At 54.9% G+C, this 21,072-nt stretch overlaps 1 protein-coding gene across 4 annotated transcripts in view; it reads left to right on the forward strand.

Moving 5' to 3' along the window:
• Dpp6 (dipeptidyl peptidase like 6) overlaps window positions 1–21,072 on the forward strand; it is an 860,191-nt gene that overhangs the window by 318,775 nt on the left and 520,344 nt on the right. The window contains exon 1 of one of the 4 annotated variants that reach the window (XM_078040900.1): window positions 19,807–19,940. The exons of the other annotated variants lie outside the window; for them this stretch is intronic. Within the exon in view, the coding sequence (XP_077897026.1) occupies window positions 19,890–19,940 (51 nt within the window). The 5' untranslated portion in view covers window positions 19,807–19,889. Of the gene's footprint in view, window positions 1–19,806; window positions 19,941–21,072 lie in introns of those variants that run through there. 4 annotated transcript variants of the gene reach the window in all.

Consider the following 21,072-nt stretch of genomic DNA (forward strand, 5'->3'; position numbering starts at 1 on the left):
GGAGAAAGACAGGTTATATTAGTGTTGCCCACACCCCTGCCCCCTCCTCTGCTGGAGCACGCCCCAGGGATCCGGGACCCAGACCTCCACCCAGCCTCTGCTGCTGGGGGACCTGGTAGCAGATGAGAGCAACATTTGGTGAGGCTGAGGAAGGAGGGTGGTTTCATAAAGGCATTTCCGCCTGCCCTGAGTCCCTGTCCGGGTCATTGTGCAGCCTCAGTCTGTACCCCCATATAGCCCTCATGCTTCAGGCTCAACTGGGATCCTCCAAAGACACCAGGCCCCTGGTTCTCACGCTTTTGTGCATGTGAAATTCCACACACTTCAGTCTCAAGAGTCGTCTCCCTGGTGTACGGGAGAGAGTGAGGGACGCCTGGTTTACAGGGGGCCAGAGAAAGAGGGGGAGGGGCTCCACGGGAAGGGGGAGGGGAAGAAGGGGTCCTTCGTGCCCAGGAGTCCACGGCCCCCTGCCCAGCACAGGGAACAGGGTGCAGGAAGAGGGAAGATGGTGGGCCTGCTGCTCAGGAGCCCAGGGTGTCTTCACAGGGCACGTGCGGCAGCCGGGCAGGGGCGGTGCACACACTGTCTCCTTCAGACCTCGGAACACCTCGGGGGCAGGCAGTGCTCCAGCCTTGGTGTCTGCAAATGAAGTGTTGTTGGCCGGGGACACCTCCAGGAGTTTAGTGACCAGGGCATGACTTCACGTGTGGCTGACATTTCAGGCCAATCCACTTTGGGGATTAGAAAGTTAACAGGAAGTAGCCTTGGAGTTCATGCGGTTCAGCTTAAACCTCTTAACTTCAGTTCCCTGGAGGATTTGTCTGGGATCACACAGCTCAGGGTCACCCAGGGCAGAGGTCTGGTGGCCTAAGGCCTGCTTCACAGCAGGAGTCCTGGCCAAGCTTCCCAGGAGGCTGGTCTGTGTGTGTGAGGCGGTCAGCTGGTGGGCTTCGGGAGGGGAGGCCAAGGGCACTGCTCAGCAGGAGGCAGGTGCTCCCTTGGCCTGGCGCTGGTGATCCTGATGTGGCTGTAAGGACGGGATCCAGCGCAGGCTCCCTCAAAGCTGGCGAGGTCTGAGACCCCTGCAGTGCCCAGGAACAGACAGAAGGCCTGGCACACGGAGGCCCTTCCTAGACACAGTAGGTAGAATTGTCTTTGTCACCCGCACCGTGTTCTGTTGTACCCGTCCCTTCTGCCCTGGACAGCACCCTGCCCTTCGTCAGGGTGGAACAGGGCCACACATGTGGTCCCGCTCTGCAGTCCCAGTGGGCCCAGGGGTGCCCTCGCCTGAGGTCGGGGGGAGAAAGCACCACCTTCTCCTCACCCAGTGCAAAGGTCAGGACTTTGTCCTCTGCGACACAGACAGGTGAAGGACAGGAAAGTGCGGCAAGTCTACCCAAGGTCTCAGGGACACGGGAGACTTGCCAAACGGAGACCCCAAGACCCAGGGAAACTGTCACTCTCCTAAACCTGGAGCAGGCGAGGGCTGAGGTTGGGCTGGATGGACAAGGGGGCGTGACCTCAGAGTGTGAATGGGGGCTTCAGCCGCCTCCTGCGTCCTGGGTCTTTCCTGTATCTCTCTGTGACTCCCTGGAATGAGACCCTGTGACCTGCTTCCAGGGAGGTGGCTGGAGAACTCCATTGTGACCATGCTCAGGGGAGGAGGGCAGGGGACGGTCAGAGATACCAATTTGCTTCTTCTCATTCACCAGGTGCCATATTTTAGGGTGTTGTGTCCTGAACCCCAGTAGGTCCTCACATGGGCAAAGTCATCTGGAGGCTGAAATGGGACTGGAGCTCTAAGAGGGGGACAGCAAGGAGCACATGCTAGCTGGTACCATGCCTTCTCTTCAGGAGGGTCCAAGAGCCAGGGACCCAAGAAGACAAGCCCAGTATGTGCCCGGGGCTTTTGCCGTCACCACTGAGCCACCCTTCCTTTCCCATGGGAATGCACGGTGTGCACAGCCGAGTAGTGCTCCCAACCTGCTTCCTGCTCATGCACACCCAGGAGGTCGCAGGCCTCTTTATTCTAAACTCAATCTCTTTCAGTCCCAGTTGGGAAGTGCTTCTAGTACCTTGTGCACTTCCTATGTATCAAATTGTCTTCTCCATTAGCAAAAGTTCCCCCCACACATCTCTGCAGGGCAGCCTCAGCCTTTTTGGTCTGTGAGTAGCTGTGTGGTGGGACAGTTCCCTTAGTGGCTGGGCATCCTCTGTCCAGCTAAGAGTGTGCATGAGGAATCACCTTAAACTCTCCTAAGTTGTGACAAAGGATCCTAGAGCCACGCTGTTAACCTGCTGCTGACGCTGAGGCACAGCTTACTGGCAGGGCCTTGGGCTTGGTATCTACCCTGAGATCATTTCTTAACTTGGACTCTCATTGTGGACAGGGCTGAGCATTCAAATCTGCTCCAGGTCCAGGCCCTGTAGGTGCTGGTTGGAAATTCTCCTCTGAATTCTTGAGAACTGAATCGGTCTTCTTTAGTCCATCTGTCCCTTCCTATGTGTCATACAGACTCAAACAAGCCAGGAGCCCTGCCCACAGGGCCAGGAGGGCCTGCAGCCAGCCCCCGGCTTCCTGGGCTCAGGTCCTCTCTCCCACTTCCCAGCAGGTGGTCTCGCTCACGGTTCCCAGGGCATGTGTGGGACCCTTCTCCACTTCCCAGAGGACTTGTCCCCCTGCTCCCTGGTCTCCAGGCGTCTTTCAGGTCACTGCCTGTCACCTGGCTCAGAAGTCAGCGTACGGCGTTCGAGGTTCGTCTAGTGGCTGTCCCCCGTGTCCGAGGTCCCCATGGTTCACTGGGTCACAGTTCCGTAGTCTTGAGCCCTTCCACAGGTGTGCTGACCTGGTCTGGTCACTCAGGTGTCTGCCGTGCCGGGAGTCTCCGTGAGGGCAGGCTGTCCTAATGTGTCTGCCCTTCAGCAGGAAGGTGTCGTCCAGCCTCTGCCTCTCCACGAGGTCTCCTCAGGGACACTCCCGCCCAGCACGACAGCATCATGGAAGGAGGGCACCAGTGTGTGGCTGCTCACTGGTGTCCCATCGCCCAGGGCAAGCCACACGGCCAGGCCCAGAGCTCTGCCAAGGGCCTGCACTGCCAGGAAGAGAGAGCCCCGTCAGGACCGAGCAGGCCGCTCCTGCTGCAGTCTGCACTGTGCAGACGGCTGCCGGCCACCTCTGCCAGGCACCCAAGATGTCACCTCTACCTCCCTTCTTAGGGCCTGTGACTGGTGGGAGGACTCACGCTGATCTGAAGAAGAAGCTAGCCCACAGATCAGATCAGTGGTGAGTCCTCCCACCGAGTCACCGTCCCCAAACGTCTACAGACAGCCTTTGAGTTGCTGCCTCTAGAGAGCCTGCTCCTTGGCCCCTGCAGATATTCTGTCTGACCACCTCATTTTTAAAAAAAATATGTCTTGTTTAGTTGTAGTCGACACAACACCTTTATTTTATTTACGTATTTTTCTGTGCTGCAGAGGATCGAACCCCGGGCCTCGCACAGGCTAGGGGAGCGCTCTACCACTGAGCCCCAGCCCCAGCCCTGGTCACCTCAATTTTAAGGATATTTCCTCTCAGATTTTTGATAAATGTCCTTCAAGCCCCACATTTGATTATTTTAGACTCTCGAATGGGCACACTTTCCCCCCCCTATTTCTCTTGAAAACCAGAGTGCCTTTGGAGTCTGTCTGGGGTTGGGGATCCTGGAGAACCTGGCCCTGGGCAGTGGGTTGGCGTGTAGGAATTTTATTAAGGAGTACCTTGGGCCAGCCCCTCTGGGAAGGGCTGGATGCTGGGCCTGGCAGGACCCACAGAGGCCTGGGAGGACCTGTGGGGAGCCCTGCAGCAGGGCTGCAGAGGGCCTCCCAGTTGCCTGGCCTTGAAGCAGGGAGTCCAGTGGTCCCCTGCACCCCACATTCTGCCCGCACCGTGCACCTTAGCCTGTGGGAGGTGGGCTGCCGGCAGAGAGAAGCACCATGCTGCACAGCTCCACCCAGGGGCTGCAAGCCGGCTGAGGATCATCCGTGCCCAGTGGCCTAGACTGGAGACGGCTGAGCAAGCAGAGACCATCTTACTGGACCTGACTGGCCCTCTCTGGGGGGACATGATAAGAGGAAACATCGTGGTGGGACAGACACCCTTCACAAACATGATTCACATATGTGCTGCACATACAACCAACAAGACAGTCTCTTCCTTACTTAGTGAAATCTCTTTCCTAATCAATTCTTTTTAACAAGTTGGCCAAGCCAGGTACAGTTTGGCCTCTTGATTGGAATTTACACCTCGAATTCAGTAAGGCTTAGACTCAGCAAGGCTGATAGATTCCATCCGCGTCACACTTAGCCCACGCGGCCACAGTGAGCTGAGCCCGCTCCCATGGGGCTGTGCTTTAAGCACACCTTTGCTCCCTGGCGGCCGGGAGGAGCCTGTCGGTGCTCTTCCTTATATAGCTGCAGGTTGTTTCCCTGGTGGGGAAGAGCAGGCTACCTTTGTGATTGTGTGAGAGGAATTTAATTTAAAAGATATAGCCTCACTGGGATAATTAAATCCTGGTGCGTGAGTCTCATTCTGTCTCAGGTAGAAGATCCGCTCGCGGTACTCACATTTGGTTATTCTGAACATTCTCGTTCCTACATCACAATTCCCAGTGCTTCGGTGTGCACATATTTTTACATCTCATATATATGAATACATCAGATCATGGTGACTCAGCAAGTTGCCGCTGCACATCCTGCATCTCCAGCTCAGGTTAGGAAACTTGGGAGACTTTAGGGAACTCAGATCCCTTCCCAGGTTCTGTTTCTACTGAGTCTCAGAAAAACACAGAGAAGCGACACCCGCTAAGTGGGAATTCATCCTGGAGTAGCTCTCTGCTTTGTTTGATTTTTCATGTAAAGTAATTTTTATTTTTTTAAATTAAGACACAAATAAATATCGTTGGGTTTAGCGACGGAGCCAGCGGTCCTGCACCTCTCTGTCCCTGACCCAGGGCTGTTCCCCAGTTGCTGAGGTCTTCCGGCAGTCGCTGAGGTCTTCTCCAGTCCTCTGGTTCCATTTATTGGTTTCGACTCTGCTCTTTGCTTTCAAACACCCCCTTTCGCCTTCCTGGTACTCCAGGTACCCCAGCCCGTGCGCGTGGGTGACACTGTGCCTAAGCCAGCATGAGGTGTGTGACTGCTGCACCCCCTGTCACCGACTCATCTTCCTGGAGCACTGGTACTCGCCCACCCCAGGGACCAGCCCCTGCAGCCTCTCCCCCCAAATCCAAATGGCCTGGCTCAGGAGCCTGCACAGCCCCGTGGGGCCCGTCCTCCCTGCGGGGCTGGGCCCTCTCCTGTGTCTGGAGCATTCTCCTCTCTTGTGGTGACATCTTATCTCTGATGACTGCCCTCCCACCTCGACTAACCCAGGAAAGGTCCAGGTGGTACCTTTCAGAGACCTGGAGTAGGTGGGCTTGTCTTCCTCTGCCTCACACTGGCTCCATCGTCTGTCTGGGGAAGGCATTCTGGGGTGGACATGAGGGCCCCTGGGCCTCGAGGGCATCCTCCTGTTGCTGTCTGGCTTTTAGGGTCACCCCTCCCCAATCCAACGCCATCCTGACTTCCACCTATTATGGCCAGCCCTCTTGCCTGACTGGGGATTTCTGGGATTTTAGTATGATGGGCCTTAGCGGGTGTCACAGAGTGACCCCTCCAGTCTAGAGCAGGGACCCCTCCCTGCTCCCCATTCAGAGTCCCTGGAGTGGAGCCCTGGGCATGTGCTAATTCGGACAGACTGGGTCTCCTTTCCTGTTCTGAGTCTCCATATTTAGGGGAGGCTGCGCCTTCATTTTCCAACCCATGGATCGTCTCTGCGCTTGGCTCCCGTTCATGCTGGTGCCAAGCCCCTGTCTTTGTTCTCTTTCTTTCCTTTCTATAACATCCACCTCTTAATGGTGAATGTGAAAATAGTTTCTGAATGGGACCCTATTTTCTGAAACTCGTAATAAAATACACATAAAACACATTTGCTCTTTTTGCATTTTCCTGCCCCCCCCCCCCGTATTATGTACCTTCAGTGGCTTATTCCCTGGGTCTCTGGCATGTGAATCCACTTCCCTCAAAAGTCTGGAGGTGCCTGTCTGCGTAGTCGGGATCAGACAGGGTTTGGAACGGGGTGAGCTGCAGACTGGCGGAAGTCCCTGTGCGCCAGGAGGAGGCGCAGCTAGCCTTCAGCCCAGGCTCCCCACTGAGGGGTTTTCTCCGGAGCCCTGGGGAGGTCCCCCACCCCTTGCCCAGGGAGTGTGAGCCTGGCTGCTGGTGTCGGGCCGGGCACTGAGGCCCACTGTGCGCCCGGCATGGATTCCTCCTCAGGGGCCCCAGCCCACTCCCCACTGGATCCCCTTTGCCCAGAGACCCCTCCTGCAGCGTTGTATGTCAGGGTGGGTTTGGGCTGGCTGCAGGGCCCAGAAGGGATCAGATGCCCTGAACCCGGCTTTGGACCCCTGTGCTTTGCTCACCTCCTCACCTAACTTGCCCCACCCCTAGATGGGCCCCTTCCCCTCCCCGTGCCTGCCCTCTCCTGCACACTCCCCTCCCCAGGCCTTTCCTAGGCCTTCACCTCCCCCCATGTGCAGGCTCCATGGCTTCAGTTCTTCCAAACCAACATTCCCCGGCTTCCTGTCTTCTGCACGGGTTGAAGTCTCTGCTTTCCCCTCGTTCTCCCTAGCACCTGGATAGGGGACCAGGGACAGAGAGGACTGCCTGTATTCTAATTCCCAGCTCTTCCAAGAAGGTGGAGTGAGAGAGGTTTGTGCAGCAGGGTTGACTGATAGCTCCGGGAAGCTCCCCTCTAGGCCTGGGCCTGCAGCCAGCCTTCCAGGGGACGCTGTGGTCTGGAGCCCAGACTTCACTGCAGAGGACCCCCGTGGCTGTGGGCTGGAGTGTCTAGTCAGTGGGCAGCCAGTGGATCCAAGGGTGGAGTCAGCTCCCGGGCTCTTGGGAAATAGGTGTCTGCAGTTCCACAACACGCATTTTCATCTAAGGGGTAGCTGAGGGAGTGGTTTAACTCTTGAATATATAAACCAAAATGTGTCTGCTGGTTGCTGCCACAGGGTCCAGGTTCATCCAGGGTCCACTCTGATGGCCAAGTCCACCTCCCACCTCCCTGGCCAGGTGCAGAGCTTCCCCAGGCAGTAGCAGAGTCTGCACCCGACCTCTGACATCACAGATGACCAGCATTCCAAGCTGGCCAGTTGAATTACTTCTGATTTTACCGTTGCTTCTTTTCAATGTAAAGTTATCCTCTGGCATGTCCGGTTTTGAGCACTGGCCTAACCAGATAGCCCACAATTACGTGTTAGAGATGCACATCTATTCCAAAATATCTTTGCACTTGAAATCCCCAAACCTGATTCATAAGATTTGTTTGCATTGACCTGACACATACCTCCTAAGCCTCCCGATTGATTGCCCGGGTGGAGCCAGCTGCGGTGGTACGGTAAGGACCTTCCCCGATTCGGTATCATGAATCACCTTCCAATGGGAATGGCAGGCAGGGGGTGGGCAGGGGTGTCAGAGAACAGCAGAGGTCAGAAGGCCTATGGACTTCAGAGGTGCTGTGGGGGTGCAGGTCGGGAACAGGAGTTGGTGGGCAGGCAGGGCTTGGCCTCTTCCTGCCTCCTCCGGCCCTGCTGGACCCCTGTGGACTAGGCCTCCTTCCTCTTTCCAGCTGTCCTCAGAGGAGAGGGTCTCGCTGGGCTCCAGCTCAGGCCCTTCACCCTCCAAAGGCTCCTGTGATGCTGCTGAGACCCTGCACTTGGACTTCCGAGTAGAGTTGCCCCAAAGCTCCTCATCACGCCCCAGCCCCAGCATCTGTGCTGAGGCCGCGCTGGACCTCCTCCTGGCACCTGGCCATATTTTCAAGGAGCTACTCCTCCTCGGCTCCAGCTCTGGCTCGTCAGACTCAACAGGGTGCCACTTACAGCTGAGAGCCTCTCATCTGGGTGTAGGGATCTCTGAGGATCACGACTGGCAATATTCTAAAGGAGCTTTATTTCCTAACTGGTGCAGCATTTCTTCCCCCTTTTAATCACACTTCAAGTCTAGAGCATATTAAACTCCAGATTGACACTTCCTTTCAGTCCAGGTTTTATATTTGTCAATCAAAGGAGCTCCACAAAGCAGCCTCTCTGTGCAGAGTCCCTGCTGGATGCCCAGGGAGCCCCTGTGGAGCTCCCTGGGCTTGGAGGGAGGGCTGTGGAGGGACCCCCTGGCTCTCACCACGGGACAGTCCCTGTCCAAGGATTAGTCAGTAACTAGGTGGGAGCCAAGAAGTGGAGTTGGAACTTAGGAGCGGGATCTCAGGCCTCCAGGACAGGAAAGGAAACAAGCAGAGATGGCCCATGGCAGGGAGTTCTGCCACCAGGCCTGGGCCACAGAGCCAGTCCCTACCTGAATACTTACGGAGAATATGGACCAGCTGCTCCTCCTGAGCTACTGGGCCACAGCCCCACTCTGCTTCTCAAACTCAGCAGGCTGCCACGAAAACTGGGAGCCTCTCCTCTAGGCTGTAGGGATCTCTGAGGACCACGACTGTGAAGGTTGGGAATCTGCCACTTGTTCCCAGCCTTGGCACGGTCCCCCCGCTAGAGGACAAAGGTGTTTACATGCAGAGGGCATCCGAGCCTAGACGTTCAGTTCTGCAGGAGACTCCAAGGGCCGGGATGCCTGGGGGCCGGGTCCAGAAGTCCTAGGCTCTGAGCTGTTCTCACTGATGAAGACCCCGGGTATCCTGCTCTTTCTTTCACACCTTCCTTCTTCTTGTGAACTATTCGCCCAGTAAGCAAACAAATATGGAGCCCTACGTCCTCGGCTGCCACTGTCCCAGGTCCCAGCGATGCTTGATCTTCTAGACCCACAGTCTGACGAGGGCCGTGTGGGAGGTGTCCCAGCTGTCCCTGTGTACTTGGACAGCTTCCCTGCTGGCAGCTTGGGTGCAGATCTCAACAATGGCGAGCGTCCACCCCCCGCGCCTCGCCTCTCTGACTTTTCTCTCCATGCCTTTCCCTTCACGCGTCTGCCTGGCCCGTCAGCTGCTCGGTTCTTTCTGTGGGTCAACTTTTGCACGTTGAACCCTGGTCACTAAAGATGATAAAATGGTTTCTGGTCTCCTGGAAGGGGGCTGACCTGCCATTGCTCCTTAAGGGCACTTTTTCCCCTGCCCCCAACCATCTGAGGGTCTGTCTCCCTCCCCACCCCTGACCTGGGCACCACCAGGCTGTTGTGCCTTAGGTGCAACCCAGGGACCTAAAGGGAAGAAGGTGGGGGTCCTAGAAGTCACTTCCTGCAAGAGCCCGCGTGTTCCCCAGGACCCACTCCCATGGGGCCAGCAGCCCAACTGCACACAGTCCCCAAATTTGTATAAGATGCCAACATCTCTTTATCAAATAACTGAAAGTAAGGGACTCACCTGCTTGTCTTCCAGAGCAGCAAGGATCCAGCCTGTTCCAGGCGTGTGGCTCCTAGACGTCAAAGAGAAGCCCTTTTCTGTCCAAGAGTTTATAGGTCTTTGCAGATTAGGGGGAGGAGTGTCCCTGCCCATGCACCCCAAGTCCGCCTACACTGTGGAAACGTCTTCAGGTAAACCACCGCCCGAGGCCACCCTCTTGCCCACAGCTGGGTGTGCCACACGGTGGTTCAAAGGGACAGGAGTGTATAAGAAGCAAATATTCCATATAGTCACTGAGGAGAGGCTGGGCAGGTAAATGTCAACTGTCCCAAAGAAACCCTCCCAGACTTGGCGCTGAGCGGCACAGAAATCTAGAGACTGGCTTAGCAGTGGTGTTTTCTGGGAAGCTACTCCGTTTAATGCCAAGCTTCTGCAGAACTGCAGAGCTATAGGTGTCCGTGGTCTTGAGCAAAGCTGTGTTCAGAATTCTTCTGAACACAGCTTGTTTGCTGAGGCAGTGTGTTTTGCCTGAGGCAAATGATTGCTTGAATATGCTTTCCTATTCTAAGCCAGACCTTGAAAGTCAGGAGCTAAACTCTTTGCATAAGCATCTGACAGCTCCCAAGGACACCCTGGTAGGGTGCTCCTCCACCTCCTCATGCCTGGTGCCTCCCAGGGGGTCTCTTCAGATTGCAGTCTACTCAGTCCAGTCATGCAGGAGACTCCAAGGACCTGTGGCCTGCAAGGGCTGGGTGGCTGTTTTACAGGGGTTTCTGAGCCCCCTGTGCAGGTCCCATAGCATTAGTTGCACGTGGACTTGGCAAGAAGAGCCTAGATTTTGCATTAATTTAGTGACTTTGTTAATTTTAGTTAAGTCTCAGTTAATGGAGTGACTCTGTCATTTGTTAAACCCTGTAAACTGCTCTCCATAAAGGATTTCTTTGATCCCCGCACAATGCCTGCAAGATCGTTATCATTCTTCCTGTTAGAGGAGTAAGCTGGAACCCACCTGGGGATAAGCCTGGGATTTGACGTGGGAGGTCTGTAGCTAGATGCTCACAGCCGCCTTGGGTTGCCCGAGGTGCAGTGCAGGTCCACCTGGGGCAAGTGCTGCTGTGCCTCCCAGGGACAGAGTGGCCTCTGGCACCTTTCCTCCTGTGCTGTTTGCCGGCCACACCAGCCTCACTGGGAGCCTCCCTCAGTGAGCAAATCTGTTTCTTTCAGGAGAGAAGCAGGTGCTGGGAGCAGGCAGTGGCTGAAGGGAACCCAGGGAGACCAGCCACCAAGCGAGGAGCAGCCCCCACTCCAGAGGTCTCAGTATCCACACAGAATGGTCAGGGCCAGGACTGAGCCCCTGAAGCCCAGACAGAGGGGAGAGAGGAGCCCAGAAGGCCTCATTATTGCTGTCCAGGAGGACGCCAGATCAATGCAGTAAACGAGCCGTTTCCTCCAGGCCGGCTGGACTAATCCAGGGATGTGGAGGCAGACAGACACATCAACACTTGATCACCCGGCGGAGCCTGCTGGCCCGGCCTCCTGGAAAGTGCAGGTGGACACAAGGCCAAGAGGTGGCACTAGATTCAGTTCTGGCCACAGTTGTGGCCAGAGGCCACGTCTGCCTTCTGTGCAGGGGCCGTTGCACTGGGTCTCAACGCACAGGGAGGCAGAGAGGGCAGCAGGCAGATATGTCATCGCACACGGCAGGTGTCAATCAGGTGGGCAGGAGCTGATTGACGTGAGCGTCTGTGAGGAGTCTCTTCTCACTGTATCTAACTGAACCCAGGTTCCCTGTGACCTCGGGATTGGCAATGTGAAGGGTTAATGGCACTAGCTGGAGGCGTGGGAAATGCATTTCTCAAGAACAGGATAAGAGCAATTGCCACTGTCACAGAGCTCCCTCCCTGAGCCAGGACCTTTTAAGCACCCGGGTAGGACACGGTGTGCTCCTGAAGCCGCATGGCTGCCTGGTCACAGAGTTCATGTTCTGCCAGGAGGAAAAGAGCAAGGGAACATGAACAGGAAACACCAAGGAGGGGTGGCGTTTTTGAGGAGTGAGACGGCAGATGACTGGCACTGTCAGTGAGCAGCCACTGAGGGTGGGGAGGGGAAGGGAAGGGACCCGGGAGGGTGTTCTTCCTGCTGCAGCCCACGTGCTGCTACCTGCTCTGCAGCTGCTCAGGAAAGTAGGGACCCCAGCCCTCAGGGAGCTCTGGGCTGGAAGGGGTCCTGGCCAGGCCTAGGGAATAGCCAGGGGCGGGCTCCTCCCAGGTCCTGCCTCTGCTGTGCTTGGAGGCTTTAATGGAAAACGCCATCTGCAGGGTATCCTCACCAAGAAATCTGTTTTGTTTGTTAAACATCTGAACCTAAAAGGAACTTTTAGCAAGAGCAGACCATTTTACATTTGAAATCCACATGAGGAGTGATTGAATTTCCGGGTGGGATATGTTAAAGGGGATCTCGGACTGTGACCACCTTCATTTCTTTTGGGGGAATTTTTGTCATATAGATTTTGTTTCCTGGCCTAATTGAAATCCCGGTTATTTTATCCCAATAACAGTAATGGTACAAGTATTTGTGAGCTCAAATAGTTTCCGTGCATGCTGGGGTGGACGGGATGGAAATCGCCAACACTGAATGGAGAGTTAGGAAATTCTGAAGAAAATATGTGGACAGGGACTTTATTCTCAGTTCTCTTGTGAGAAGCAAAGTCAAGGCAGCAGTTTGGGGCACGCGCTGGCGCCCGAGGAGCTGAGGCTAGGGAGCCGCAGGCTGGTGTTGGTCACTCCTCCCAGAAGGCCCTGGTCTCAGGCTGGGCACACCCTCGGCCCCACCTGAGCTCTCCCCGGCTCTCTGCCTGTCTCTCCCCTGGTCCATCCTCCTGGCCCTCTTGCTTTCCATGCCCTGCCTGCCTCTTTTTCTTTGGCCACAGAAAGCTGACTCTGAGCCCAGAACTGACCTCTCTCGAGTTCCACGGTTCCTCTTTGCAGTTGTGCCCTGTTGACGGAAGGAGCCAGGAGAGCATTCCCGAGCCAGTGAACTCTGGCTCCACCTGCCCCTGGGCTCGCCCAGGAAGGGGGAGTGAGCTGTTGCCATCCGGGACGGGTGGCTGCAGAGCTCAGGGCTCTGCTGCCCACATGTCTGTAAACAGGTGTGCTGTGGACCGTGCACATCTAATCCTGACGCTTTCCACGTTGGCCCTCTGGGCTGCTTTCCTAGGGATCTCGGCTGGCTGCCTCAGGTGCCGGTTTCCCCCCAGTGCCCGGCGGCAGTCCTTCTGGCCACTTAAGTCTTCCCTGGTTTCCTGTCTGTTTCCATGTTCTCTGGGTGAGAGGAGGGTGAAGCCGTGTGACCAGGACTTTCATCACATTGTTTTGGATGGATGGATGGCAAACGAGGTGGTGGCTCTGGACGGGTTCCCTACTTTCCCGAGGTTCCGTTTCCCCCACACCAGGAGTGGTGAGAACCCGTGAGGTGGCCGGGAGAAGTAAACACACTGGTCGCCCACAGTGAGCGGCTCATCTTATTCTAATTGTGCTAAAGGACAGGTAGGGTAAGCTCTGCCATCTTGCCGTCTTCCAGGCATCCAGTCCACAGGCGCGGCTGGTCTCTGTCCTGGAGAAGCAGGCCTGTGGCTCTGGCAGGCTTACAACAGAGTGGGAAGGTAGTGCTTGGGAGGTCCACCTGCCGAGAAGCAGCCCCTTGCCTCTCGTTATGAACTTGGGAGGCCCAGGCCTGGTGTCCTGGGAGCGCGCTGCCCGCCCACAACCGGCTTGCACATCTTTGTGTTATTAGAATCTTTTTCTGAGCACCGTTTCTTTACTCTGCAAGCCTGGCTCTTTGCAGGGGGATCAATATTCCCAAGGTGAAGCTGCTTATTTCTGCCTGTCTCACTGGAGACACTGGGTCCCTGTCCGAAGGCTTTGTTCCCTTCCCCCGCTCAGGTTCCCAGCCTCCCACCCCGCCTTTCCTAAGTTCTTCCCCTGTTTCTCTTGTTCTTCCTCCCCTCGCCTCCCCTCTCCTCCAGAGTTGTCAATCCACTGCTTCGAGGTTGATTCAGTGGGTTTGAAGTTGGGGACTGAGCCAGGACGGCACCCGGGGCAGCGCAGCCACGGGGCTGGGAAGCGAGGGGGTTGACATCGGTGGCTAAGGAGTGCTTTGTTCTCATAATGACATCGCTGCACTTCCTGTTGGCAAAACAACTCTGGAAATGAATTATTCATGAAAGGTTTGGAGGATTCTTCTGGCTCCCAGTTTCTGAAACTTTAACTGAACACCATGTCTGGGTCATTCCCTTGCCTGTAGAAAGACTCTTGGATGAATTGATGTTCAATAGGGCAAAACCTCATTAATTTAATTGCTATTTATTTTTAATATTACATAGCATGGAGTCATTGCCCAGCTACAATGCCTCACGGCTGAATTATTCTTAGCACTTATACATCCCATCACACAAAGTGACTTCAGTGGCCCATTGTCACAGGCAGAGTTTTGGCTCCTGGGCTCTTTGTCCTCAGGGTTATGCCCATGAATAGGAATGTCCCCAAGGAGATTTTTAGATGGAGTCAAGGCTGGAAAATAATCTTGAATTATATGGTGGATCCATAATCATAGAAACCTTGAGGGCAAAGAGGAGGCCTTGCACCCTGAAGCAGAGGATACCTCAGGGAAGGAAGGCGAGGCCTGAGAAGGTTCTGGACCCTGCCACCAGATGAGCAGTGAGCAGAAGTGCAGCCCTGCTCACACGCCATCCTCCTCAGACTCTGGATAAGCAATCCAGCCATGCTACGTGACCGTACTACAGAACCGTGCCTCAGCAAGTGGGCACTGTCTTCATCAACTGAGCTGTGGCCACTCGTCACAGCAACAGGGAACTAACCCACCGGCCAGTCACTGGTGGGTGGACGGTTCACTGACAGCTGAGGCTGACTTTCCCTACAGGAAGATAGATCCGCTGAACTCACCACAGCTCTTTGCCTCAACTACCATCTGACCAGCCGGTGCACATGCAGGGTCCCTAGCTGGGTGAGCATGGATTCCGTGTCCATGTACTAGGACAAAGTGATCAGCCTTCCAGAATCAGGGACCAGATTCCATCCCAGAACTCTGCTCCACCAAGTGAACTGAGCGGAAGGGTAGAACGTGCTGGCACACCCCACGGACAGTTGGGACGGAGTATCACCTTAGCTGTTTGACAGGGACAAGAGTTAGTCAGGAGGTAAGGAGTGCGCACCCTGAGGTTCGCCGTCAGAGCCAAGGGGAATGTGTGGCCCCAAGTCACAGGCCAGACCCTTTCCTGTCCTGGAGGGTCCACTCCCGTTCACCAGCACCACCCAGTGCATCAGAAAGTACAGAGGTTCAGACAAACCCAGGGCCAGATCTGTAGTCTCCGCCACACTTAGTGCCGGAGGAAGGTGGAATTTCTGTTCAAGGTCATTGCTAACTTGAAGGTGAAACCTTTATATAGACAACATCCTGCAATTACTACCTAGAGCTCAGCTTCCTCCATTTGTCAGGAAGCAGAGAAGTCGTTGACCAGACTCTGAAAGAGCCGGGCCTCAGGGACCACCACACCTCTGTTAAAGTGCTGCCACGCTGACCACCTTTTATTTATTTATTTATTTTTGGCTCCTGTCTTCAGTCCCTGACTGCGAAGCCAAAAACCACAGGAAGGCAGAAAAGTGCAACAAATGGGCCTTCTCTCCCCTGCCCAGCAATTGGGTCCTCATTCTGATAAGTCACGCGAAAGGAGAACCTTGCAGAAGGCCGGTTCTGGTTGAGGATCTCTACTTCACGGTGTGCCCGAGAGGCTGAGGAGGGAGAGGGAGTCCCAGAGCCCAGGACTTGGGATGGGGATGTCTGTCTGGAGGAACTCACAGCCGGGGCTGTTCCTGACACACAGCCTTGGTCACACAGGGCTTCCCCGTGAGAGGCGCTCCCTGCTGGTTGACCCCCCTGCCTTGTCCTGGAACAGCCCTTCGCACCTGAAGTTAGGGGTGCACGAGTGGGAAGCAGACGGGGAGACCCTTTGGAAGCCACCAGAGGAACAGCCTGGGAAGAGAGGGGGAGGGGCTGGCCCCAGGATCTGTGAGCTGCTCCAAGACAGAACCCTAGCAAGTGGCAGGCCCCAGGAAAGCTGGATGGTGACGGAGTCTGGGACCAGCCTTCCAAAGCGTTCTGGGTGTCAGGCTGGCACAGAAGCAGCAGAGCTGACACACTCCTGCAGCCTGTGGCGGGTGACCAGAAGCCTCCTCGCGGGTGTGCTGTCACTGCACAGACCACAGGACTCTGAGCAGGACTGCCTGGCATGGGTGCCCTCGCAGAGATGAAGTGAGTTCCTGCCAGCCTGTTAGAACAGAGCACGGGATTCAAGTTCTGTTTGCTCTAATGGAAATGAAGGAGAGGGACTCTTCTTGCACCCCTGAGTTTCATATTAAGATGACTGAGAGAGAGGTCCAAGGTGGCAGCGCTGTGTGCTTGCGTGATGGTGGAGTGAATGGAACCAGGGCACCTGTGGGGAGTCAGGTTCCAAGGCCTCCGCCTTGAAGAGGGGATTTCCATTAGAGGACCTGGGGACGTGTCCGATACTCCAGATCTAAATCCCTGACAACCCAACACTCAGCCCTGTGCCTACCCAGTGACGTAATGTTGTCCCTGAAATGCAAATGTTACCCCCGACTGCTACGCTCCTAGGCCACCAGTGGGCAGCAGCAATGGCGGTCACTCCTTTCCCCCAGGTGGAAGCCCGGTTCCCTCAGGCTTGCTGAGTCTCATTCACCCCAGGAGCCCAGGAGCCCAGACTTTCCGTGGGAGGCTGGAGGCTCCATGACACTTTTTTCTCTTTAAGGTATACAAACTGCCCTGGCGGCTGTCAGCGTGCCGCGAGAGCTCCATCCTACAGTGTCCCTGACGCTTCAGGATCGCCTGAGCATGTACACTGACACCGTCCAGCAGAGGCCAGAACAGCATGGGCAGCCTCCACCATTCACTTACAAACCAAAAAGTCACCAATATTTTAAAAATAATCTAAGCTAAAGATGATGTGACGATCCTTGGGTTTATAACAACCTCTTAAAAAGACGTGGACCCTCACAGGAGGATTGGGGTTAAAAGGTTGGAAAGGGACATTTTGCCTTGACATATGAGGAGGCACAGGATGTACGAAAATATGGCTCAGTCGCAAAGCCTTTGAGTTCATGTTTATGTTTTTAAAATTTCCAAAGCTTCCCCTTAAACACTGAGATCCATGAATGTGCCACTTTCTGAGTGACAAGGCTGATAAAACCACAAATGACTTGGAAAAAAGGTGTTATAAAAACACAGAGCTCTTTAAAGGAAAGTCTTGCATAATCAAATGTCAGAAACCTGCGTCTTCTTGCTCACATTTTCGGTGATTAAAAGTTTTCTTCGATGCTAAGTTTATGTTGTTTTCAGGGTTATAAATCTGTGGTGCCTGCCTTCCCCAAGTCATATATAAATTCAAGTTCACTTTATTTTTATCAGCCATCAATTAAATATTTATCAGCTCATCTTGATCTTTAGCCCACGTGTCTTGCTTACAAGACTCTTTCGGGGGAGCTAATAGAAACCTGGCCCGTTCAAATCCCTTGGCCTGGAACAGTTTTGCAGCCGTGCTGATTCCTGTAGCTCTCCGTGTTGCTTAACTTGCGATTCTCTGAAGTGGAAGGCTGAAGACCCTGAGAGGTTTCGCTTGCCCTGTTTCCATATTGACGTGATCGATAGGCTACGAACACATCTGATGAGTTTCGATTCCCAAACATGGCCCTGGACACCGCTGTGAATGGCTCTAATTCCAGTCAGCCTGCTGCTCGGGCGGTCATCACCACTGCTCCGTCTGGGTTTTTCACTCACAAACTCATGTCTGTCTTTTGGATGAGAAGGGAAGGCTACTGTCCAGGTGGTGGGCAGGGCATCATTTGAGGGGCATAAACCTGCCCACCCCACTCCCCACCCTGCAGCCGCCAGCTCTGGAGCCAGAAGGTCCCAGAGTTCTCTGGGTTTGTCCGGACCTCCCGGTCTCTAGGGTGAATGGCCTGTCAGTGGGGGCCCGGAATGAAGTCCCTGAGTCCCCTGTTTCCATTCAGCTGAGGAGGGGCTGAGCCCACTGAGCCCAGGTGTTCATCTGTACCAGTGGCTTGTTTCTTGGAGACTGCTCGACGGCACGTGGGCCAGGGCTGGATCCCGAACGCTCCTTGGATCCCCTGTCTCTTTATGGACTGGGATTGCTTCTGGGCTGGTGACATGTCTGCCTGGATTGAGGAGGATGAACAGGATGGTCCTCTCACTGAGGAAGTCACAGACTGCCATCACGCATGCCAGCCTTCGGGGGACTAGTCATTGATTGCTTACGGAGACCAGAAATTAAGGACATAATTTCACAAACCCTAACCTCCAAGGACAGGAGACGTTCTCTCCCCCTGGCCACGTGTCCACGGCTGCTCTACACCCCCACTGCACAGCCTGGCAGAGAGCACCGGCGCTCTGGAGGGCTTTACGCAGGCGATTCTAGGTCCCCAAATCAGGTGGCATGCCACTTCCTCCCAGGGCTCCGGGACCAGAGCTGCCACATGGGTCCTTCCAACCATAAGAGGCTGCATGATCTCACCACATGTGCCTGAGGAAGCGAGCCAGAGTGACTGGCGGCTCGTGTGGCTTACACGCCCAGGACAACCATGTGATTTCTGTGGAAAGTTAAGCCCACAGTCCCTTCCAAAGGGAGCATCTCCACACTCCATGATGGCCCAGAGGTGCAGGTGGTGTCTGGGGCACTCTGTGACCCAGTGTATCACCAGCACGGTCAACAGAATCTGCTTCCCCATAGAGAAAACTCACAGCTTAGTGCTCAGGCCAGCAGGGTGCAGGGGACGGCCTGGCTCTCCACCAGCTCAGCACCGCCCCAGAAACAGGTTCTCGGTTCTCATTCTTCTCTGCTCGGAATCCCCACCAATTCCTGAACCCATGTCCCCAGCACAGACTCTTAATAGATGTGTGAAGGTGTTGCCATTCGTCCCCTGTGTGCCCCACTCCCTGGGTCTTTGGGCACCCACCTCTTCTGTTCCTCCACCCTTCCTGCCTTGCCCATTTGGATTAATTAAGCCAGTTTTCCCCAAGCCCTCTGGCTGGCTCCTTGTACCCCACCTCTGCACCGCCGTCTGGGTGTATGGCCACCAGTGACTGTTGTAACCTATAGTATGAAGGGCCCAGAAAGATGGCTGTCCACTCTGTGCTCCTGTCCCTGCCACCACACTGCTATGGCTCATTACAGAAAGGAGCAGGCCATGTGTGGGTGAGCCGAGGGCGCAGTTTACAGGAGCTCCGGGCCTTGCAGGGAGGTCTAAATGTGAACTCAGTTACCTAAATGTGCCCGATCCCTCCTGCTAAACTTCTGTAAGGCAGAAGCACCTGGGGGCGTGGTCCTTCCAGGGGGTGATGTGAACGCCCTGTGCACAGGTGGCCTCAGCCTTGGTTCTGTCTGTCTCCTGCTCCCTCTTGCCCGCATTCCTCATTGCTGGGTGCCTGTGTGGCTTCCTCACTGTGCCAGATGCTGTGTCAGGGACTAAGATCACAGCCTGGCCTCTGCCCCTGAGGGTCTCAGGGCACGAGGGAAGAACAGCAGTTACTTAAACCTCTACAGCATGGTTCTGGGGCCCCCGTGTGTGCAGAACTGACATCTCTCCATTTCTCACCCAGAACCTGCCACAGGGCCTGGCAGAGAGTTGGGGCCAACACCTGTGTGTTGGATGGGCCACTGACACTGGGCTGTCCCAGAAATGGTGTAAAGAGCGGTGGTCTGTGCTTCCACGCCTAGCTATTGTCTGATGGCACACTGAGCTGGGGGAGGAGGGCATGTGGTGAAACCCTCCCTATCCTGGGTGCCGTCCAGGGTTGCTCTGAAACCCCTCTCCAATCTCCTAGCACAGGGTTAGGGGGGCATGGCCAGAGCCCCTCCTCTAAGCAGCTGAACGCAGCAGTCAGCGTTTAGTCTTTACCAGGAATAACAGAAAGTCCTGTCCCGGCACACCTGCAGGTAGAAGCAAGAACTAGCCCTGGCGCCCTGGGGACCCTGGGCAGCAGGCTGCTGGTTTTGAGCTGAGACAAACACTAATGTGCGTCTGTCTCAGAGCAGAATATGATCCTCACTCCAGGATATAAAAGACCATCCGAGTAAGAACAGGAAGACGGGCCATTTAGAAAACACCGCCTCTCCCTGAGCGGGTCAGAGCTGAGCTTGCAGTGGGGCACGCGGCTCCCGGATCTCCAGAGGCTGAGGCCGTCCTGTGTGGCTATTGGCTGCTCCCTGCTGCACAGCCAACTCTGTGGTTGTCGGTAAGCAGCATTAGGAGCCAGGCAGGGAGTGTCCCTGCTCTGAGAATCCCGGGGCATCTTGCTGCTTCACCAAGGAGCGCTGGCAGCCGCGAAGGCGTACCTCCACCTAGGACACGGGATGAGTGCTTCCAGGCTGCTCAGGGTGGACAGACTCAAGCAATTTTGGAGGGTGAGTGGAAGGACACAATTTACTGGATGGGGGGAGATGAGTTTAATTTCTGGGAAAAAAAAAATCGCTAACCTACAGGGTGAGATGCACTGAGATGCTTGAATTATCTTACAAAACTCCCCCGGGGAGATTCAGTCGGGCAGGCTTGATGTCTTGCCAAAGGTTTAGAATTTAATTTTAACTAATCCACAGCAGATGCCGTCAGCAGCCAGCTCAGTCTGGGTATTTACTCAGGGCAAAAGTTTTTTGGAAAAGGCAGTTTGGCACACAAGCCACAGAAGGATGTTTCGTCATATTTACGGCCACCGGGTGTCGAGCAGCATATCTGAGGGCTGTCCCCGGGGACAGATGTGAGTGTTGATGAGTTGGCTAATAGAATCCTGAAAATAAAGGGTATAGATGTTTTCTTTCAGGTTGGCTCGTCTCTGACCTCTGCCCTGTCCGACTCGGAGCAGGAAAGCTAAGGAAACCCTAACCCTTGTACTGTGCTGTCAAAGCATTAGAAAGTACTCAGGCAGTATAATCGCAGACCATTCAGATGTGGGACACACTGTGGACTCTTGTGCAGGATACCCGGCACCAAGCTGGTCTGATAGCGGAGCTTCTGGCATCTCTGTTTGCCTTCCTCACAGAGTTTGCAAAACTCGGTGCAAACCACGGCTCGTTTCTGGTTGTCAGGAGCTGGATTCAGAGCAATGAGTAAAGACTTCTTTCTTTCTTTTTTTTCCTTTTTTAATTAATTAATTAATTTTAATTAGGTATCTATGAAAGAATTCTTTCTTGAGTGGTTAGTTACTTGAGACTCAGGGTGGTCGTAAATGTCCCTGCCACCTGTCCTAATCAGAGTCAAATTCCACGAGTGGTTAAGGACCTGGGAAGGAAAGGACAGCCTGAGACTGGCTTTCAGAGACCCCTTCACATGTGACGCGGAGCTGGAAGGGAATGGCAGGTGATGGTCATTCACTCTGGGGTTATGGGATTCTATGATTTTTTAATGCCAGGAAAGGCACCCTGCTCATTAGAAATCACTTTGTTGGATGAATAAGTAACCAGCGGTTAGTGCGTTGGATGCGTGTCTGACAAGAGGAGAACGGCTTTCTCTCTGAAGTTCAGAGAGGGGCCTGGAGTGACG

This window comes from Ictidomys tridecemlineatus, chromosome 2 (genome assembly GCF_052094955.1).
Source record: "Ictidomys tridecemlineatus isolate mIctTri1 chromosome 2, mIctTri1.hap1, whole genome shotgun sequence".
NCBI lineage: Eukaryota > Metazoa > Chordata > Mammalia > Rodentia > Sciuridae > Ictidomys > Ictidomys tridecemlineatus.